This window comes from Acinonyx jubatus, chromosome D1, assembly GCF_027475565.1.
Source record: "Acinonyx jubatus isolate Ajub_Pintada_27869175 chromosome D1, VMU_Ajub_asm_v1.0, whole genome shotgun sequence".
Classification (NCBI taxonomy): domain Eukaryota; kingdom Metazoa; phylum Chordata; class Mammalia; order Carnivora; family Felidae; genus Acinonyx; species Acinonyx jubatus.
Genome location: NC_069390.1, coordinates 96,897,616 through 96,918,902, shown reverse-complemented (window position 1 = coordinate 96,918,902; position 21,287 = coordinate 96,897,616). Strand labels below are relative to the sequence as shown.

At 48.7% G+C, this 21,287-nt stretch overlaps 2 protein-coding genes across 7 annotated transcripts; one reads left to right on the top strand and one right to left on the bottom strand.

Moving 5' to 3' along the window:
• Nucleotides 1-114: 114 nt before the first annotated feature.
• On the top strand, nt 115-3,179 carry TRAPPC4 (trafficking protein particle complex subunit 4). The gene is made up of 5 exons (XM_015082059.3): nt 115-356; nt 520-694; nt 1,708-1,811; nt 2,427-2,553; nt 2,835-3,179. Exons 1-5 carry the CDS (start codon nt 182-184, stop codon nt 2,911-2,913), a joined length of 660 nt encoding a protein of 219 aa, XP_014937545.1. The 5' UTR covers nt 115-181; the 3' UTR covers nt 2,914-3,179.
• Nucleotides 277-10,568, bottom strand: SLC37A4 (solute carrier family 37 member 4). Of its 6 annotated transcripts, none has more exons than XR_008290629.1 (10): nt 8,965-9,644; nt 7,859-8,091; nt 7,302-7,545; nt 6,630-6,788; nt 6,301-6,386; nt 5,660-5,773; nt 5,377-5,442; nt 4,901-5,039; nt 1,693-1,867; nt 277-413 (listed from the first exon to the last, which is right to left on the bottom strand). XR_008290629.1 is itself a non-coding variant. In XM_015082058.3 (9 exons), exons 1-9 carry the CDS (start codon nt 9,110-9,112, stop codon nt 1,782-1,784), a joined length of 1,275 nt encoding a protein of 424 aa, XP_014937544.2. In that variant the 5' UTR covers nt 9,113-9,645; the 3' UTR covers nt 1,449-1,781. The 6 variants fall into 6 exon arrangements, 4 of the variants coding, with proteins under 4 accessions (XP_014937544.2, XP_014937543.2, XP_053059965.1 ...); XR_008290630.1 differs by having other exon boundaries at nt 284-416; XM_015082058.3 differs by lacking the exon at nt 277-413 and having other exon boundaries at nt 1,449-1,867; nt 8,965-9,645.
• Between the last annotated feature and the right edge of the window lie 10,719 nt (nt 10,569-21,287).

Genomic DNA, 21,287 nt, shown 5'->3' with positions numbered 1-21,287 from the left:
AACAATCTGCCAGCCTCCGTAACTACCCCCACGATCCCGCTAAGCGTGGTGCTACAAGTGCGCAGGCGCCGGCTTTGCGAGGATGGCAGGAGGGGGCGAGGGGCGGGTCCCGCGACTGCGGTTCCGGGGCGGGGCCGTCTGGAAGAAGCCGAATCCCCGCCTCTGAGGGGCAGCGGCTGCAATGGCGATTTTTAGCGTGTACGTGGTGAACAAAGCTGGCGGCCTCATCTACCAGTTGGACAGCTACGCGCCACGGGCCGAGGCTGAGAAAACTTTCAGTTACCCTCTTGATCTGCTGCTCAAGCTGCACGACGAGCGTGTGCTGGTTGCCTTCGGCCAGCGCGACGGCATCCGGGGTGGGCTAGGATTGCGTCCGATGGGCGGGCCCGGTGCTGCGGAGTGGGCTGGTGTCTCTGCTGGGCAGTAGGGTGGTGGGAGAGGGGGTGAGGCCGGGTCGCTGGTCCCATCAGCGGAGTCCCCACGCTGGGGCTTCGTTGACCCTTAGCTTCACCTCTACAGTGGGCCACGCAGTGCTGGCCATCAATGGCGTGGACGTGAACGGCAAGTACACGGCCGATGGGAAAGAGGTGCTGGAGTACCTGGGCAACCCTGCTAATTACCCGGTGTCCATTCGGTTCGGCCGACCCCGCCTCACCTCCAATGAGAAGCTCATGCTGGCCTCCATGTTTCACTCGTAAGTCCCCCAACCCTGTCTAGTGCCTTTTGGCCTTCACTTGGCCCTTAGGCTAGCTGGATTAGTGTGGTTCTGCGGGAAGTCTCCTGAGCAGCAGTGCTTACCTTTCTTTGCCTTTTCTTTTTTTTAAGCTTATTTATTTTGAGAGAGCACGCGCAAGCAAGGGAGGGGCAGAAAGAGAGGGAAAGGGTGAATTCCAAGCAGGCTCTGCAGTGTCAGCAGGGAGCCGATGCAGAGCTCGAACCCAGGAGCCAGGAAATTGTGACCTGAGCGGAAACCAAGAGCCGGACGCTCAACCAGCTGAGCCACCCAGGCGCCCCTCTTTGCCTCCTTTTAGGTCATCAGTTCTTGTGTTATGAAAAGAAAAAGAACGAGTCCAGTATAACTAGGCTTTAGATAATACTGGCAATGGTGTGATCTTGTGTAAGTCAACTTCCCTCAGCTTTAGTTTCTAAGTCTTTAAGGTAACTGAACTAAATGATCTTTAAGACCTTTTCCTGCTCTCAACTATAGTATGACATATGCTGGATAATTACAGTCATGGGGTAAGTAACCCTGGCGCATATTCCCAGTGTTAATTTCACCCAAAGCTTTCAAGGTAAAATGCTTTACAGCAGAGTAGGAGTGTAAACTACATGCAAAGTTCAAATGAATTTTAAAGAAATTTTGGTGCTTCTGCTAGGCAATTGAGGAAGCTGCCTCTTCCTTTTTTTTTTTTTTTTTTTTTTTTTTTTTAATGTTTGTTTATTTTTGAGAGAGAGAGAGAGCTCCCAAGCAAGAGAGGGAGGGCAGAGAGAGGGGAGACACAATCTGAAGCAGGCTCCAGGCTGAGCTGTCAGCACAGAACCTGACCCGGGGCTCAAACTCACAAACCATCACACTGCCTCTTCTGACCTCTCAGAGTGTAATGTAAACTCCTCAGCAGCTAGGGTTACTTCAGTGGAAAAGTTTGAGCAGCACCCCTCCCTTAAAACAGTGGGGTGCATTCCCAACCTTACCTCCTTTGCAAATAGGCTGTTCGCAATCGGTTCCCAGCTGTCTCCAGAACAGGGCAGCTCAGGCATTGAGATGCTGGAGACCGACACGTTCAAACTGCACTGTTTCCAGACACTGACAGGTATGCGTCTTCAGATAGGCCAAAGGGATGCACTGGGGGCTGGTTGGGGGAAGGGACTGACCAGAGACAACTTTGGTAAGCAAGGGGGTGGTGGTTAGCTTTTCCTGGGACAATTGCACAGACACGTCTGTTTTGCAACTCCAAAACCAATATTTAATCTGATGCCAGTTTTGCCCACACCACCCAGCACGCTCGGCCATGGTTATCTTGTGTGCAGATAAAACCTTAATGTTGCACATGTTTTGGTAAGTGTTTCCAAATGAAACTTGAATGCCAAATGGAAATGACCTTTGGATCATGTCATTGCCTCACTCCCTTAATGGGGATAATTGAAAACCTCCTGAATTTGTTTCCTGCCTGGCACTTGCTGCCGAGGGACCACATGACTAGGAATTAAGTGACAGAGCTAGAAATCAAAGCTTGGTCTCAATCAGTTGGGTGATGTGAGAAAGTCATGTTACTGCTCTGGTCTTACAGATCCACAGTCTTGGTTTTCCTGCTTTACGGAGCAATAGGATAAAAGTAAAAATGGGCTTATGAAAATGCTACACACACACAGGATGATGTTATTTGCTTTTCTCCACTCTTTGGTAACCATTCCTGGCCCTTCTCCAGGGATCAAGTTTGTGGTACTGGCAGATCCCAGGCAAGCTGGAATAGATTCTCTTCTCCGAAAGATTTATGAGATTTACTCAGACTTTGCCCTCAAGAATCCATTCTACTCCCTGGAAATGCCTATCAGGTAGGTAGTCGCCCTCCCCAGATATTGGTCAAAGCGTCCTTGCCCTTCTCTTTGTGCTCTTCCCCAAAGATATTTTTCAAAAGTGTAAGAAGAGTTACTTTTCAAATAAAACAAAAGTGACTAGCCTTTTCTTGCTATTTTGAGAGACTAAAGACTTTCCTGTGGGGTTCATATCCTTCTTCATGGAAGAGTTTCCACTGGCTCTACCTTGGCACCCAAAGTGGGGAAGAGTCTGAGACTTTACACTTTGTCCTCATCTGTGCCACTTGGGTCTGGCCTAGGTGTGAGCTGTTTGACCAGAACCTGAAGTTAGCCCTGGAGGTGGCAGAGAAGGCTGGAACTTTTGGACCTGGGTCATAGGCTGAGCCTGCAATGGATCTCCCAAATTTTGAGAGATCCTGCAGCAGGAAGTCTGCTGTATCCACTCCGATGGAGATCCTCACAGCTTCCTTAGTGCACTTGACAATGGGAGGGTGCAGAGCCTGATGACACATACTGATCGCTGAGCCTTAATACTGCTCTCTGCCCTCCCATGTCTATCGTGGGCCTATTTCCCAACTCTGTACAGACTTATTTATGGAGGGAGTAGGTCCATAAATGCTAAATAAACATTCCTTTGATCTGTGTTTGCTATCCTAATTGATGGTTTGGGGGGAAAGGATCTGGTGGGTAGACAGGAATGAGAAAAGAATTCTGAGATGAGATATGTTCCAATAGAAAAAAATAAGTGTTCATTAAATGAATGAACTTGGGGCTTTAAGTCAGGACCTTGGTCTAGTTCCAGAATTGCTGATTTCTAGGGTGATGGTGGAATGTTTATCAAATGTTTATAGCCAGCCTTTACTGCTTTATCAAACTTAAACCTCACCCTAATCTCAGGGGGTACATTCTCCTATGGACAAGAGATTTAGGAAGGTACAGACACTCTATGCCTCAGAGTCTCAAAGCTAATTACTAACTGCATGAGTTTGAACCCAGGCTTTCTGACTATGCTATCATAAGCCACTGTTTGGAGCGCCTAGGTGGCTCAGTCAGTTGAGTGGCCGACTTCAATTCAGGTCATGATCTCACAGTTTATGAGTTCGAGCCCCGTGTCCGGCTCTGTGCTGACAGCCTGGAGCCTGCTTCTGATTCTTGTTTCCCCCTCTTTCTGGCCCTCTCCTGCTCACCCTCTATCTCCTTCTCTCAAAAATAAATAAACATTAAAAAAAATTATAAGCCACTGTTTACTGATTCCCTCCATCAAAGTATTTAATTTGTCTGAAACCCAGTAGTTTCATCTCTAAAATGATCATTGAATTATACAGTGTAAAGTTGAAGGCAAAGGAGACATAAGCTAAAAGGAGTATACGTCAGATCTCCCATTCCAAGGAAATGAAGTCTGTCCTTTTTGGGGTGGAAAGAGCAGGTAGCAAGAGAATATTTTCCAAGGAAAACTGTCTCTGGTCTGTAATACCCCTTTTGAAAGAATGGCTCACTGTGTTTAGTATCAAATCTAGTTTTAATCTCTTTATCAAGTCTTCCTCCCTCCCACCCAGGCCCCGGTGTTCCCAGGGTATTGGTGAGAGCGATGGCCTCCTCTCTGCCTGGAATCTTGAGGTATTGGCAAGAACAGTCACCGTGTGCTAAGAGGCCTTAGGGCAGAAATCATGGTCCATTGGTGCCCTGCAGCTACAGGAGGAGCCTCACCTCTTGTGGGGATGGGGTGGGGTGGGGTGGGGTGGGGTGGGGGTGGGGCAGTGTCCAGGAGAGGAAGAGGGTATTGGAGACTCCCTCACTGTAGGGGTTTCCTGTTTGAAGGCAGGAAATTGGAGCTAATGAAGTCCAAGAACAAAAGTTGTCTTTTAAATAGAGCACAGGATGGGGAGCTGGGACCTCATTAGCTACTGATAACTTCCAGCGCCACCTGGGCGAGGGAAAAGGAGCAAAAAAGGCGATCCAAGGTTCATCGGTAGCCAGAGCAGCCCCACTTTCTTTCTCCCCGCCCCCGCACCTCCCCAGCCCTGTGCAGGGGAAGGTCCACAGGTGGGAGAGGATGCACAGGTGCCTGTACTGTCTTCACTCAGCCTTCTTGGGCACTCGGCCCATCTTGGTGCGGATGTTTCGTAGCAGAAAGAAGGCGACTGTGCTGACTGCACAGATCACTTCGGCCACCCAGAAGGCTGTGCTCCAGCTATAGTGCTTGGCAATGGTGCTGAAGGGCAGCCCAGCCAGAAAGCCACCCACTGCCAAGGAGGAGGGGAAGAGTCTGGGTCATTTATGAGGCTAGGGCCGGCGGGGCCTGCCCCAGCCTATAGCTGGCTTAAGTGCGAGGCACAAGTAGGGGTGAGGTGGAGACTCCGCTTACCGTTGGCCATGAGTCCCACAATGGCATGGGAGGTGCCGCACAAGTTGGGAGGAGCACTCTCATTGGCTATAACTCCGAACAAGGCAATGGGACCGTAGGAGGAGAAACCGAACAGGGCTCCCAACACCAGGATCCAGAGCTGCAAGGGCAGCACAGAGTGGCATTCAGAGTTTGAGAGAGCCTACCTACCTATCTACCTCTGCCAGAGGACAGAACAAATAAGTGTAGTAAGGACACAGGAAATGACCTCCCTCACCCCACTTTCTGATATAATGGACAGGGCAGAGCTAGAGGAGTGAGTGCCACACCGAGCCAACCCGAGGGCCTGTGTGGGTAGGTGAAGGAGGTACAGAAGCCATCCCTCCAAGTTAGATGCTATCTCTTCTCAGAACTCATGCTAGCTGGATTGGCTAGGGGCAAGGAAGACAGTAGGACAAGGGTAAGACAAACCAGGAAGAAAATCAGAGCTAAGGCACCTCGTGCTCCGTAAAGCCTGTGAGCTCAGCGAGAGGGTGAAGAGCTGGAGTCCAGAAAGCAACATCCTAGAGGAGCACAGGAAAGAAAAGGAAACCAAGTCCCGAGTCCAGGAGGGGCACCAAAGTACAAAGAGGACACGAGGTAAGACAGACCTGGAAAGGGAGATCTGAGAGGCAAAGAAAGGCCTGGGCCAGGGTGGAGCCAGGGAGAGGAAGCCTGAGAGTCGGCAGCCCTTGCTTTCTCATCCTTGTGCCTGCTGTGGGCCAGGCCCTCCTTATTTACCTTGGAGGAGTCACTGGTCACAGTGACCCGGAAGAGGTACATGGACATGGTCATGCCAGCCATCATGAGCAGCAACAGGCCATGGCGAGGGTTCCCGTAGATGGATAGGCCTGCCTGTGGATACAGTCCCAGCAATGTCAGGGCCTAAAAGCAGCAGAGAACCTCCACCCCTGCTGGACTCTGATACAGCAGGGCCTCTGCTGACAGGCCTTTGGCAATCCCACCACAGCTCTTGGCCCCGGGCAGCTCTGGGAGGCCCCAGGACCTGCTCGTTGTGTTCAGAGGCCAAACTCCACAACATCCCTTCCTCCACCACGGGGCAGGGTCGGGACATGTGCTGGCAAGATGCACCTGCTTCCTCCTTAACCCCAGTTTTCCTGGGGCTGTGGAGAAGCCCACTGCCAGGCTGAGAGACATTCCAGCTCTCCTTGACATCATTTAAAGCCTTTTTCCCAAGAGTCTTAACCTTCACACCCCCAGCGAATATCGGCAGCCTGGAATCATTCCAACCTCCCCCAACCTAAACTGGCTTATGCCAGCCTGCCCGTGCCCCAGGGCTCCCGCCTCTCTGGTGCCTGTCCCAGTCACGCTGGGAAGATTTAAAGGGACCCTCCTCCTTCCTGTCCCGTCTGCCCACTCACCTTTGCCATGGCCCGGTCTGACAGGTAGCCAGCTGCGATGCTGCCTACAAGGCCCCCAACCTCCAGGGCACTCATGTAGGAGCTACCTGGAGTAGGGAGTTGTGGTGGGAAGAGGGAAAGGAAGGGTGGGTGTTACACACTGGGGTTGTCCCAGACTGGCTTAAACCCAGAGAGGTACAGGGTCCCCAAGGGTGACCGACCACAGCTGTCTGAGTAGTGCCTGGCCTCAGGGAAAGAAGGAAGGGATAAAGAGAAGCTGGGCCTGAACTTCCCATCCCCTTCATTGACTCCTGCTCCCTAGGCCCACCCCCGTTCCAAACTCCTCTTACCCACGAGGACGGATTGTCCTTTCTCCTGGATGAGGAAGAACTGGCCCCAGTCAGTACAGCAGGTCTTTACTCCAAATACCACGAGGTAGCCCGTGGAGAGTACCCACAGGTAGGGGGACAGCAGCAGCTCCTGTAAAGTACTCTCCTCCTTCGAGGAGCCTGGGGGCAGGAGGAGACCAGGCCTGAGGCTCCACTCTTGCTGCTCTGCCCCGACTGAGCCCCCACCACTCATTAACCAGCCACAGGGCCAGAGTCCATCCACACAGCCAGGGACCAGCAGGAAGGCACCCCTTCACCCACTGTTCTACCCTGTCCCCTCCTCTATAGGCCTCAGCAAATGAAACAGGGACCAGGGCACATGGAGGAAGGCACCCAAGCCACTTAAGCTTAGGATGCTGTCCAGGACAGGACAGGGAAGTCTGGCTCTGCTGTGAGGAAGGACCGGGATATAACATGAGTCGCACAGCATTTGTTGGCTCTGCCGCTTGTCTGGTACTTAAGTGTCTCTTGGAACGGAGTTTTATTTACTCCCCACCAACTTGCCACCACCATCCCTCCCCCTGCCTCCATCGGCTAGCACAGGGCCAGGCATACAGCCAGACCTCAATGAAAGTCTGCCAAATGAATGGTGGACGAAGGTGCCCCAGTGATTCGGCTTGGGTGCGTGCTCACCCTTCTTGTCCTTGGAGGGGGCGGGGTCCAGGTTCCGGAGCCCAACGTCAGCGGGTTCATTGTGGATGAGCAGGAGACAGAGGAAGGAGACAACTACACAGAGCGCCCCAGACAGGGCCAGCGTGCTGCGCCAGCTATAGCTCTGGGCGAGGATGGTTGCCAGGATAGGGCCCAGCCCTCCAGCCAGGTTCATGCTGGTTGACAGAATGGCCCACCAGGTGCCAAACTGAGATGGCTCAAACCACTGTGGGGCAGAGGGTTCAGAGTAGGTGCCCACGTTAAACACGTTGAAGGTGAGGGTCAGGTGGGGCAGGGGCAGACCTAGAAGCTCACATTACAGGGACGAGGAAGAGGGCGCCTCTACTTGGCAGGGCCAATTCCCTCATCTGCCACCTGATCCCACCATGTTTAGCTCCTAAAATATCTCGACGAGCAACAGGGAGTTGGACTGGAACTCCCGAGGAACCCGCTCGGGGATGGGAGTGCTGGTACTCCCACATGCCCTGTAGGTATCCCCTCGGCCAGTCTCAACTGGCTTCTTGGGAGCAGACACTCACCTTCCGCAGGATCTTCCCACAGGGAGGCCAGCCCAGCCCCTGTGCCAGGCCATTGAGGAACCAGAGAGCAGCAAAGACAGGTACCATGGAGCTCCAGGAAAAGACTACGTTGACCAGGCCGACCAGAAGCAGCCCAGAAGAGAAGAGCCAGCGGGCACTCATCTGGTCAGACAGCACCCCGCTCACAAACTTGCTGATGGCGTAGGCTGCCGACTGGCTGCTGGTGATGAGCCCTGCAGGGGAGGGGAGCAGGAAGCAGCACACCTAGGGGGTTAGGGGCCAGGGCAGCAAGGGCACAGGAGGGATGGAGGAAGGCATGGGGTCACGTGTGTAGAGGTGCCTGGCAGGGTGAGATAGGTTCCTTCCAAGGGGACCAGAAGCAGCCTGTGTTGGAATCCCAGCACCCTTTCAGGGGGCGCCGCTACCCGTCCTCACCGCCGGCGCTAGCCCCAGGCTGACCCTTGACTTTTCAACCTGGAGAGTTCCAGCTGCAGCTGTCAGGGGGCAAGAAGGGGAGAACAGGGCAGCCCCACCCTGGGATTTACCCATGCCTGATTACATTTCCTCCTCACCCTGGATGCCGACCCAGGGCTTCTAGCAGTTCCGTCACCCCCACCTCTGGGCACGGGGCGCAAAGAGCTTAGAATTGGAATCAAGGACGTTATTCCCCCTGAAATGTAGCGTGCGGGGCCACGTGAAGTTTCTGTGCCAAGTCTCCAGTTCCCATTGCTTACGACGTCAGTGGCCAGCGTGCACCCTGTGGTCTGAGCACGCACCCACGAGGTGTGGAAACCGTGCCCAGAAGCCCCCTAAACATACTCGGAATAAGCCAGACCTCTGGGGGCGCGTGTGGGTCACAGGCACACAAACACACATCACATAGGCAGCCCTCCTCAGACGCGTATCGACTACACTCCCGGTGCTTAGCCCACAGCCAGGCGTATGGTTTTCAGAGTCCGGTCGGCGTGTGCCGACTCTCCCTACCCTCCACTGTGCAGACGCTCCACACACGCTACGTGCCTTTATGCACGACACTGCCACCAACACCAACTTGTCCTACGGGTCCTGGGTCCCAGGGCCCACCACCCTGCCCTTCCGTGGCTCACCCAAGTCGTCCTTGTCCAGAGGGATCTCCTCCACCAACGACGGCATGACAAAGGAGAAGGTCTTGCGGTTGAAGTAGTACAGGCTGTAGCCTCCAAACATGGCTGAGAAGATCACAGCGCGGTAATAGCCGTAGCCTTGGGCGGCCATGGTGGAAGGGAGCAGGCCCCAGTGGCCAAGACGCGAAGCCTCCGACCACAGCTCCTGCCTGTGGCTCTCTCAGTGACCAGATCTGCTGAGTTAGGCTTTCTCTGTTCCCTCCTCCACCCAGCCTCCCAGGCTCCCTTTATAGCCACCTTCTGGACAATCATTAAGCCTGGGGCAGCTCGTAGGGAACCCAGTGTCCTGAGGGAGACAAGAAAACAGGAGATTACTGTCGGAGAATCTGTGGGGGCTGGAGGGGGTCCCAGAGGGAGGCACTGCCCATAAGCCAGCACGCTGTGTCCCTAGAATTTCTGCCTTTCTCCGCTCTTCCTTGTCCGCCTGCCTGTGAAACCAGCTGTGATTAAAGGCTCAACCTAATTACTTTTGTCTGCCTGAGCCCAGGGGAGGCAGGGGTGGGATAAAACAGAGCTGCCCTCTCTAGCCCTGCTCCCTCAGCCACCTACCTTCTCATTCATTCAGCCAAGGTTTACTGGTTGCCAGACACTGCACTAGGTGCTCGGTTAGTTTCTACACACACACACACAGACACATACCCCCACTTCCTAAGAAGTTAGGGCTGCTGACTCAAGCCCTGTAACTCCCAATGCCTAGCACACATCGGGATGTAGCTGTTTATGGATAGTTGCAGAATTGTAAGCGAGGGGAACTTCCCAGCGCAAGCCCCTGTTGCACTGAAAGCCCCTGTAAAGCCTGCGGTCATGGTCACTCAGCTGCCTCTGGTCCCTTTACTCTATGACGCCAGTGTGGGGTGCCCTCTGGCTGGCTGGGGGCTGCAGGGCGAGTGACAGCACGACCCGTGAGCGGGAAGGTCCACCCGCGGACTTCAGGCTGCACTGCCGAGCCCGCTAGCGTTCTGGGGCCCCGGCAACACGCCCCCGGCTTTTCCGCTCGATTAGGAAAGCAATTGGAGCAGAAGGCGTAGGCGAGAGCCGAGCAGGCGACCGCTCATAGTCTCCCGGAGGCTCCTCGCTCCAGGCGCCTAGTGGCTCAGCCCAGCAGGACGGGGCCAGGCGCAGGCTCTCGGCACCTGCCCAGCCCCGTGTCCTCAAGCTACCCAGGACACCTGACTCGGGCTGCGAGGCCACAGACCCGGCAGCCGGAGAGGTACGGAGACACCGGACTGGTGCGACAAAAAGAAGCAGGTGCATGCTGGTCCGGAGCAGCGCCTCAGAGGCCCCCAGACTCAGGAACTGTCCCTCATCCCAGAAGGGGCAGCTGCAGGAACACCTCCGCTTTGGATCGGAAGTTACGGCAACCTTTACTGGGGCTCTAACAAAGGAGCCCCAAGACCCGAGACTCCCCCTCCAGCCCCGCCTTCAGGTGGCACCCCTCCCCAGCATTTGTCCCGCTACCTGCACGCAGGCGGGAGCCGGAATAGGACAGAGCCCGGAGGCGGGACCGCATGCGCATGCGCATGCGCTCGCTAGGGGGCGGGGCCTCCGCCTGCGCCTAGCTGGCTGAGAGCCCAGTCCACCTCCAAGGGTGTAGTCCAAAGCTGCCCGTAGTACTGGTCCTTGGGTAAGAACAGCGCCCCTTAGGGGCTGGACTCGTAGGTCCCTTCTTTAACCGATGGCATTCAACATACCAGTTTTTAGTGAGCGCCTCCCACTACCAATCACTGTTCCGCGTTAACAGTCTGGAAAAGGCCTTGTGGAGAGCACAGTCTTTTCTGTAAGAAATTAAAGCGGTCTTCAATAAATACAGTATGAACATCTGATTTGTAATCAGACTGTTGGGGACAAAGTTAAGACAAAATACACGGGGTGTTTAAAGTGCCTGGCCAGGGGCGCCTGGGTGGCTCAGTCGGTTGAGCGTCCGACTTCGGCTCAGGTCACGATCTCGCGGTCCGTGAGTTCGAGCCCCGCGTCCGGCTCTGGGCTGATGGCTCAGAGCCTGGAGCCTGCTTCCGGTTCTGTGTCTCCCTCTCTCTCTGCCCCTCCCCCGTTCATGCTCTGTCTCTCTCTGTCTCAAAAAGAAATAAATGTTAAAATAAATAAATAAATAAATAAATAAATAAATAAATAAATAAATAAAGTGCCTGGCCAGGAATAAACCTTAAATTCTAATCCTGGACCCATTACATTTTAACAATGTGACCTTGGGTAATAATTTCTACGAACCCCAGTTTCTTACCAACCTCATAGGCTCGTGTGAGGACTCACTAGAAGATTTATTACTATTTTTTAAAGATTTTATTTTTCTAAATATTCGCTAAGTGGGGCCCGAACTCACAACTCCAAGATCAAGAGTCACATACTCCACCAGCTGAGCCAGCCAGGAGCCCCTCAGCAGAAGATTTAGATAAGAATTTAGAAAATTTAGGTAATCGCTTTCACAGACTCCTGGAGAATTGCTGAAAGAATTCTAAGTGTTCCAAAGTTGACAGCAAAGATCTTTTAGATTAGGAAGGTGATCAGGGAAGGGAGGAGAAGCCTGCAATCAGCCACCACCAGTGCCACTCCAGAATGCCTCATGAAAGCCCTTATTTTATTTTTATTGTGTTAACGTGTATTCACTTTTTGAGAGACAGAGAGAGCACAAGTGAGGGAGGGGCAGAGAGAGAGGGGGACACAGAATCGGAAGCAGGCTCCAGGCTCTGAGCTGTCCGCACAGAGCCCAACACAGGGCTCAAACTCACAAACTGTGAGATCATGACCTGAGCCGAAGTCAGACGGGCAACCGACTGAGCCGCCCAGGTGCCCCTTGATTGGATTCGGATGAGAATCGTGGGTGGGTTCGGTAGTTCCCCTCGTTTCCGGTCTGGGTACCCAGAGCAGTGAATGCAGCCAGGGATTCCCATGAGCAGAAAGATGAAGCATTCAGCCTCCCAGATGACAATCTTGGCTCTAGCAATTGGGAGGCAGCCGATTTAGGAGAGGATAAAAGTAATGAAGAACTGGGAGTCTTAATATCAGCAAAGTACGGATAGTAAACTATCAGAAAGATATTGAGGACATTGTAGATTTGGCTTCAGTGAGGTAGGAGGATCATGGTGCAGAAGGTAATATGGCTGGAGAGGATGATGATGATGATGATTCACCTGATTCTGAAAGTCCAAATGACTCTGAAAGTGGTTCACAGAGAAAGAAGAATCTGCTGAAGAACTCCAAGCTAACTGAGCACCCGGATGAAGTGAAGGATCCCCAACAAAACTGAAAGATAACCTACTCAATGGCAGAAGATATTTGCAAATGACATATCCAATAAAGTGTTAGTATCCAAAATATATAAAGATACTTTATATAAACTCAACACCACAAAGCAAATAATCCAATTAAAAATGGGTGGAAGAGGGATGCCTGGCTGGCTCAGTCAGTAGAGCATGCAACTCTTGATCTCAAGGTTGTGAGTTCAAGCCCCACATTGGGTACAGAGATTACTCAAAAATAATTAATTTTTAAAATAGGCAGAAGACATGAATAGACATTTCTCCAAAGACATACAGATGGCCCACAGACACATGAAAAGATGCTCAACGTCGCTCATTATCAGGGAAATGCAAATCAAAACCACAATGAGATGGGCTGCCTGGGTGGCTCAGTCGGTTAAGCATCTGACTCTTGGTCTCGGCTCAGGTCATGACCTCACAGTTCATGAGTTCCAGCCCCGTGTCGGGCTCTGCTCTGACAGTGTAGAGATTGTCCCTTCTTGGGATTCTCTCTCTCTCACTCTGCCCCTCCCCCACGTGCACTCTCTCTCTCTCTCTCTCTCTCTCTAAATAAACTTAAAAAAAATGAGATTTCACATCACACCTGCAGAATGACTAAAATCAAAAGGACAAGAAACAAGTGTTGGAGAGGATGTGGAGAAAAAGAAACACTTATGCACTGTTGGTGGGAGTGCAAACTGGTACAGCCACTGTGGAAAACAGTATGGAGGTTCTTCAAAAAATTAAAAATGGAATTACCATATGATCTACACTACTGGATATTTACCCAAAGAACATGAAAACATTCAAAAAGATATATGTACCTCTATATTTACTGCAGCATTATTTACAACAGTCAAATCATGGAAATAGCCCTATTGTCCATCAATACGTGAATGGATAAAGAAGATGTGATAGAGTCACCTGGGTGGCTCAGTTGGTTGAGCGTCTGGCTCTTGATCTCTGTTCAGGTCACGGTCTCATGGTCATGGGATCAAGCCCTGTGTCGGGCTCCACGCTGATGGCTGGAGCTGCTTGGGATTCTCTTTCTCTCTGTCTCTCTCAAAATAAATAATAAACATTAAAAAAAAGAGAGAGAGATGTGGTGTGTGTGTGTGTGTGTGTGTGTAACTCAGCCATAAAAAAGAGTAAAGTCTTGCCATTTGCAACACCATGGATCGATCTAGAGAGTATAATGCTACGTGATATAAATCAGAGAAAGACACATACCACATGATTTCATTCATATGTGGAATTTAAGAAACAAAACAAAGGAACAAAGAAAAAGGAGACAAACCCAAAAACAGGCTGTTAACCATAGAGAACAAATTGGCAGCTGCCAGAGGGGAGGTGGGTGAAGGCTGAGTAAAATAAATGAAAGGATTAAGAAGGTTCTTATGATGGGGTGCCTGGGTGGCTCAGTGGGTTAAGTGTCCAGCTCTTGATTTCGGCTCAGGTCATGATCTCATGGTTCGAGGGATCAAGCCCTGTGTTGGGCTCTGTGCTGGCAGGGAAGAGCCTGCTTGGGATTCTCTCTCTCTCGCTCTCTCTCTCTGCCCCTGCCCCATGCATGTGCGCTCTCTCTCTCTCTCTCTCAAATAAACTTACAAAAAAAAGTATACCTATCGTGATGAGCACTGAATAATGTATAGATATAGAACGGTTGAATCACTCTATTGTACACCTGAAACTAATATAACGCTGTATGTTAACTATACTTGAATCAAAATGAATATAAATAAAAGCCTTATTATAATGGACAGTGGGGGACTATACAGCACAGACTTTTACATTATAATTATTTAAAAGAGTGCCTGCAGATACTATGGGTTACACTTGTATGGGTATGACTATAACCATTTTGACAAAGAGTAAGGGTTGTAGAAGATAATAAATAAATACAGTACTCAATTTTCTTTCTTATTGGCACCATCAAACTTCTTTGTTATTAAAAAATGTCTAAGTTTATTTATTTTGAGAGAGACAGAGACAGCATGAGTTGGTGGGGAGGGAGGGGGAGCAGAGAGAATCCCAAGCAGGCTCCATACCATCATGCAGAGCCTGATGTGGGGCTCGAACTCACGACACCGTGAGGTCATGACCTGAGATGAAACCAAGAGCCTGCTGCTTAACCCACTGAGCCACCCAGGTACCCCAGCACCGTCAAATTTCCAATCCCATCCTTTTACAACCTTTCAATTACAGTTACAGGGAGGACATTTTATAGTTCGTGGTAACTGTTTCACCTTTTTTGTTCCTGTATATTTTTCTCTTATAAAATCTTATCTGATACTGTGATATGTTCATGAAAAATATTCTTGTATTATTCTTTGTAATAGTACTATTCATCATGGATATTTCTACTGCCAATAGCAATCTAAATTATTGTTGGCATAAGATTAGGTACTGGCCTTTGAACCAAAGCAACACGAAAGGAAATACTTTCACATCTGTTAGGACGGGATGGCAACTGTCATACCTTTGGAATGTTACGATTCCAAGCAATCTTTACATAATATGAATTACATAGTGTATTATATTTTTGATGAACCTTGGCCCGATTTGACATAAAAAAAAATTACTTCTCTGCTCAATTGGTCTTCTATATGTAAAACTGGATTTTTTAAAAAGGGAATATGTGACCAAAGTTAATTTTCTTCCTAAGGCCTAGATAAAGAGAAAGAAGTTTCCCATTTTTAAAAAAGAAGAGAAAAAAAATCTTTCATGGCTAATATTTTTCAGGAGTCTAGGTCAGTTGTTTTACAGGATGTCCCTCGGTATCTGTCCAACTATTTTTGCGATGATTATATTAATTTTGGGAGAAGTACTGTATAGATGATGATGTGTGTACCACATCGGGAGGCTTGGGATAAGTTTGATCATTTAGTTAAAATGGTGTCCGCCTGATTTCTTTATTGTCAAGTGTATCTCTTTGTAATTAGTAATCTGTGGGTCCATACTTTGGTACTGCCTCATCAACCTTCATCTGTGGGCCTACCTGACCTCTCTCCAGGCTTCAATTTCTTCCAACATCTGATCAACGTCCATAGGCAACCTTCAGAACCATCTTCACACCACACCCTGCCTCCGGGACCAGCCAACACCTGCTTTTGAGATTAGCGCCTTGTGGTCGACCAGCTACTGAGCTCCCAGATTTGCCAGAATTATTCCACCCACGTGGCCTGCCGCCTAATCAACCTGCATCTGGGGGCCTCCTACCCTCCCTCCCTCCCAGCTTCTATTTCCGCCGCGACGGTGTGGCTCTGGACAGCTGGGGCACTTCCTCCGCCAGTGGGCGGAGGACCAGCGCCAAGGCACTGGGAGCCCCTCGATGCCAACCCCGCACCGCGGCTGTGCCCTCTTCCAGGACGAGCAGAAGCCTCCCAAGACTGACAGGGCCAAACCCCGAACTCAGTGGAAGCCGCCCCAGCCCAGGAGAAAACCCCGAAGCAGGCCCTTCTGGATCTGCAAGCCCCGCCCACACACACTCTGGGTCTTGCCGGAAAACCGGATCCTAGAGGAGCAGGTGAACCTCGTCAGGAAGATGGGGTGCACCTGCCTGAGCTCCGGGGGCCGGGCTGCGCAGCGTCTCTTCCAGAGACTCACCCTCCTGCCCCCTAGCAGCCTCCGGAGCCCACGGCTTTTGAGGGGCCCTTTTGCACCCCCTGGTGTGGGGGCTTCTGCCAGAGCCTCTACCCGCAGCCCCTAGGCAGCTTTTTAACCACCCTGCAGCCCTCTCCCAAGCCCTAGGCCAGATAGAAGCAATAATGCTTTTTGCAGGAAAAAAAAAAAATCTTTATTGGACGGTTCCTGGTTAGTGTATAAAAAAACACAAGTGAGGGGCGCCTGGGTGGCTCAGTGAGTTAAGCGTTGGAGTCTTTAATTTCCGCTCAGGTCGTGAGCTCATGGTTTATGAGATCCGTCCCCGAATCGGACTCTGCGCTCTCAGCTTGGATTCTCTCTCTCCCTCTCTCTGCCCCTCTCCCACTTGTGCTCCTCCTCCCTCTAAACAAACAAACAAACAAACAAACATTTAAAAAAAGGAAAACAATATGGCTTTAGAAAAACCACACCCACAAGTGATTTGGGGGTCCTTCATTTTGTATCTCGCAAGGCTACTGAATGCCTTTATCAGTTCTACCAGTTTTTTGGTGGTCTTGAGGGTTTTCTATATATAAAGTCATGTTATCTGAAAACAGTTTTAAGGGTAGAGGAAGATCATCTGAATCCGGTATTCTCAGGATAATTTTACTTTCTTAAGTATTATTGAAGACTCTAAAGAGCCATGTGGGTTATCTCTGTGGATATTTTTCACATTATTAAAACTCAGAGATTTAGGGGGTGCTTGGGTGGCTCGGTTAAGGTTTTGACTCTTGATTTCCACTCAGGTCATGATTTCACAGTTGTTGAGTTCGAGCCTCACATTGGGCTCTGCATTAACAGCATGGAGGCTGCTTGGGATTCTCTCTCTCTCCCTCTCTTTGCCCCTCCTCCACTCACACTATCTCTCTCTCTCTCTCTCTCTCTCTCTCTCTCTCTCTCTCTCTCTCTCTTTCTCTCTCTGTGTGTGTCTCTGTCTCTCACTCTCTCAAAACAAATAAATAAACTTAAAAAAGAAACAGAGGGGTGCCTGCGAGGCTCGGTGGGTTAAACATCTAACTCTTGATTTTGGCTCAGGTCATGGTCTCATGGTTTGTGGGTTTGAGCCCTAATTCGGGCTCTGTGCTGACAGTGCAGACCCTGCTTGGGATTCTCTCTCTCCCTCTCTCTCCGCCCCTCCCCCACTCACTCTCTATCCCTCTCTCAAAATAAAAATAAACGGAAAAAACTGAGAGATTTAAAAAGTACTTATGAATACATTTTAAAGTAATGCTAATAAACCAAATAGGACATCAATGTAAATAGCTTTTTAAATGACAATTATATTTTAATAATTTATGAGGGGTGCCTGGGTGGCTCAGTCAGTTAAGTGTCTGACTTAAGCGCAGGTCATAATCTCGCGGTTTGTGAGTTCGAGCCCCGCGTCGGGCTCTGTGCTGACAGCTGGGAGCCTGGAGCCTGCTTCGGATTCTGTGTCTCCCTCTCTCTCTCTGCCCCTCCCCCACTCATGCTCTGTCTCTCTGTCTCAGAAATAAATACATATTAAAACTTTTTAAAAACTTAAAAAAAATTTTTTTGAATGTTTATTTATGTTGAGAGAGAGAGCATACACACATGCACAATTGGGGGAGGGGCAGAGAGAGAGAGACTCCCAAGCAGGGTCCCCATTCAGCGTGGAGCACAATGCAGAGCTCTGTCCCACAACCGTGTCATCATGACCTGCACCGAAATCAAGAGTCGGAGGGTTAGCCAACTGAGCCACCCAAGAACTCCATTCTTTTTTTTTATTCTTCTATTTTATGAATATTCTTTCTTTGTTTAGTGTTTATTTATTTTTAAGAGACAGAGAGAGACAGAATGTGAGTGGGGGAGGGCAGAGAGAGAGGGAGACACAGAATCCGAAACAGGCTCCAGGCTCTGAGCTGTCAGCACAGAGCCTGATGTGGGGCTTGAACTCACCAGCTATGAGATCATGACCTGAGCCGAAGTCAGACACTTAACCGACTGAGCCAACCAGGCACTCCCAGAGATTTTGGATTATTGATTCAATCTCCTTACGTGTTATAGGTCTAATCTGACTTTCTGGGTTTTTTTTAGTTTTGGTAGTTTGTGTGTGTCTATGAATTTGTCCATTTTATCTAGATTATCCACTTTGTTGACACATGGTTATTCGTACCATTCTCTTACAATCCTTTTTATTTTTTATTTATTTTTTTATTTAAAAAAAAATTTTTTTTTAACATTTATTTATTTTTGAGACAGAGAGAGACAGAGCATGAACGGGGGAGGGGCAGAGAGAGAGGGAGACACAGAACCGGAAGCAGGCTCCAGGCTCTGAGCCATCAGCCCAGAGCCTGACGCGGGGCTCGAACTCACGGACCGCGAGATCGTGACCTGAGCCGAAGTCGGACGCTCAACCGACTGAGCCACCCAGGCGCCCCTCTTACAATCCTTTATAGTTTTGTACAGTTAGGAGTAATATCCCTTCTTTCACTTCTGATTTTAGTAATTTGATTCCTCTCTGTCTTCTATTTTAGTTAATTTACCTATAGATTTATGCATTTTGTTGATCTTTCCGAAGCATTAACTTTTGGTTTTGGTGATTCCCTATTTTATTTTTTCTATTTTGTTCTTCTCTGCCTTCACTTTTATTATTTTCTGTTACATTTGAGTTTACTTTTTTTTTTTTTTTTTTTTTAGTTTACTTATTTATTTCGAGGAGGGGAGGGGCAGAGAGAGAGGGAGAAAGAATCCCAAGCCGGCTCCTCACCATCATCGTGGAACTGGACGCGGGGCTCAAACCCATGAACTGCGAGACCATGACCTGAGCTGAAACCAAGAGTCCACGCTTAACCGAATGAATGAGCCACCCAGATACGCTGAGTTTAGTTGACTTTTATTTTTCTAGCTCCTTAGGCAGTGGAGTGAGATTGTTCATTTAAGATGTTTATTCTTTTTATGTGTAGGCATTTACTGCTATAATTTCTCTCTGTGCATTGCTTTCAGTGATCCCCACAGGTTTTGATTCAATAGGTGTGTGTTTCAACAGGTGTGTGTTTCAATAGACTTTATTTGTTACAACAGTTTTAGTTTCACAGCAAAATTGAGTGGAAAAGTACAGAGAGGCCCCATATACCCCCTGCCACCACCCCCACCCCCACAGCCTTCTCCCCTATCAACGTCCCACGTCAAAGTGGTATGGTTTGTACAATCCATAAACCTGCACTGACACATCATTATCACCCAAAGTCTACAGTTTACATTAGGGTTCACTTTTGGTGTTGTACATTTTTTGGGTTGGGAATGACATGTAGCCACCATGAAAGTGTACAGAACGATTTCGCTGCCCTGAGAATCCTCTGTCCTCCACCTATTTCTCTCTCCCTTCCCACTGACCCCTAGAAACCACTTATCTTTTTTACTTTCTCCAGTGTTATTTTCATTCATCTTGAGGTAGTATCTGATTTCCCTCGTGATTTCTTCTTTAATCCATTGGCTGTTTAAGATTGCATCACGGGGCGCCTGGGTGGCTCAGTCTGTAAAACGTCTGACTTCCGCTCGGGTCATGATCTCACGGTTTGTGAGTTCGAGCCCCAGGTCGGGCCCTGGGCTGATTGCTCGGAGCCTGGATTCTGCTTCAGATTCTGCGTCTTTCCCTCTCTCTGCCCCTCCCATGCTCACGCTCTGTCTCTGTCTCTCAATAATAAATAAATGTTAAAAAAAATTTTAATAATAATAAAAAAAGATGGTATCACTTACTTTCCATGTATCTATGAATTTTCCAGTTTTCTCTTTGTGACTGATGTCTAGTTTCATTTCATTGTGTCGGTGAAGATACTTTGTATGATTTCAGTCTTATGGAGTTTATTGAGACTTGTTTGGGAACCTAAAATATAGTCCATGCTGAAGGATATTCTGTGTACAATAGAGAAGAATGAGTATTCTGCTATTGCTCAGCAGAGTGTCCTATTGTTGGATGAAGTCTGTTAGGTTTAGTTGATTTATAGTGAGTTTTAAGCCCGCTGTTTCCTTACTGATCTTTCATCTAGAAGATCTATCCATCATTGAAAGTAGGGTAGTGAAATCTCAACTATTACTGTGGAAGTTCTATTTCTTCCTTCAATTTTTCATTGAGTGTCATTGCATGCTTTACATATTTGGGGCCTCTTTGGTTTGGTACATATGTTTATAATTGTTATAGCCTCTTAATTGATTCTTTTATTAATACATCATGTCTTTGTCTCTTATAATGAAGAAAAAATGTGTATGTAACAAAAATATAGAGAGAATGTCTTTCTTTATATATATTTTTTTCTTTATATATATATATATATATATATATATATATATATATATATATATATATATTTATCCTGAGAGAGACAGAGACAGTGTGGGTGTAGGAGGGGCAGAGAGAGAGGGAGACAGAGAATCCCAAGCAGGCTCTGCACTCTCAGCATGGAGCCCGATGCGGGGCTCAGACTCACCAAAGTGTAAGATTATGACCTGAGCTGAAAGCAAGAGTCAGAGGCTTAACTGACTGAGCCATCCAGGCACCCCTAGAATGTCTTTCTTAAGCCTCTTTTGACTTCTGGTCCATTTTGTCTGAAACTAGTAGAACTACTCCAGCTACTTTTTTAGTTACTATTTGCATGGAATATAATTTGCCCATTTTTTCACTTTCAACATATTACTGTTTTTGACCTAAAGTTAGTCTTTTGGTAGCCAGTGCACATGGGAACATGGGTCACGTGGTAGGACCAATAAATAAAGAATAATAAAAAGCAAAAAAAAAAAAAAATAAAGTGAGTCTTCTGGGGGGTACCTGGCTGCCTCCGTTGGAGGAGCACGTGACTCTTGATCTCAGGGTCACGAGTTCGAGCCCCACGTTGGGTGTAGAGATTACTTAAATAAATATTTTAAAAAATAAAGTGAGTGTTTTGGAGGCAGTGTATCCTTAATTATTGAGATCCATACTTGACTTTATTTTTTTCTCTTTTCCTTAAGCTTTCCAAAATTGATATCATCCCCTTAATAAGATAAATTCCTTAGTCGAAATTCCTTTACTTACCATCTCCAGTTGCCATCATTTATCATTTTGTTTCAGGATTCTTTTTTTTTTTAATTATTTTTTAATGTTTATTTATTTTTGAGAGAGAGAGAGAGAGCATGAGCTGGGGAGGGCCAGAGAGAGAGGGAGACACAGAATCTGAAGCAGGTTCCAGGCTCTGAACTGTCCGCACAAAGCCTGACGCAGGACTCAAACTCACAAACTGTGAGATCACGACCTCAGCCAAAGTTGAACACTTAACCGACTGAGCCACCCAGGCGCCCTGTTTCAGGATTCTGGTTAATAAAACAGCAAACATTTAGACAGTATGCATTATGTGCGTGGCACTGCCCTGAGAGCTT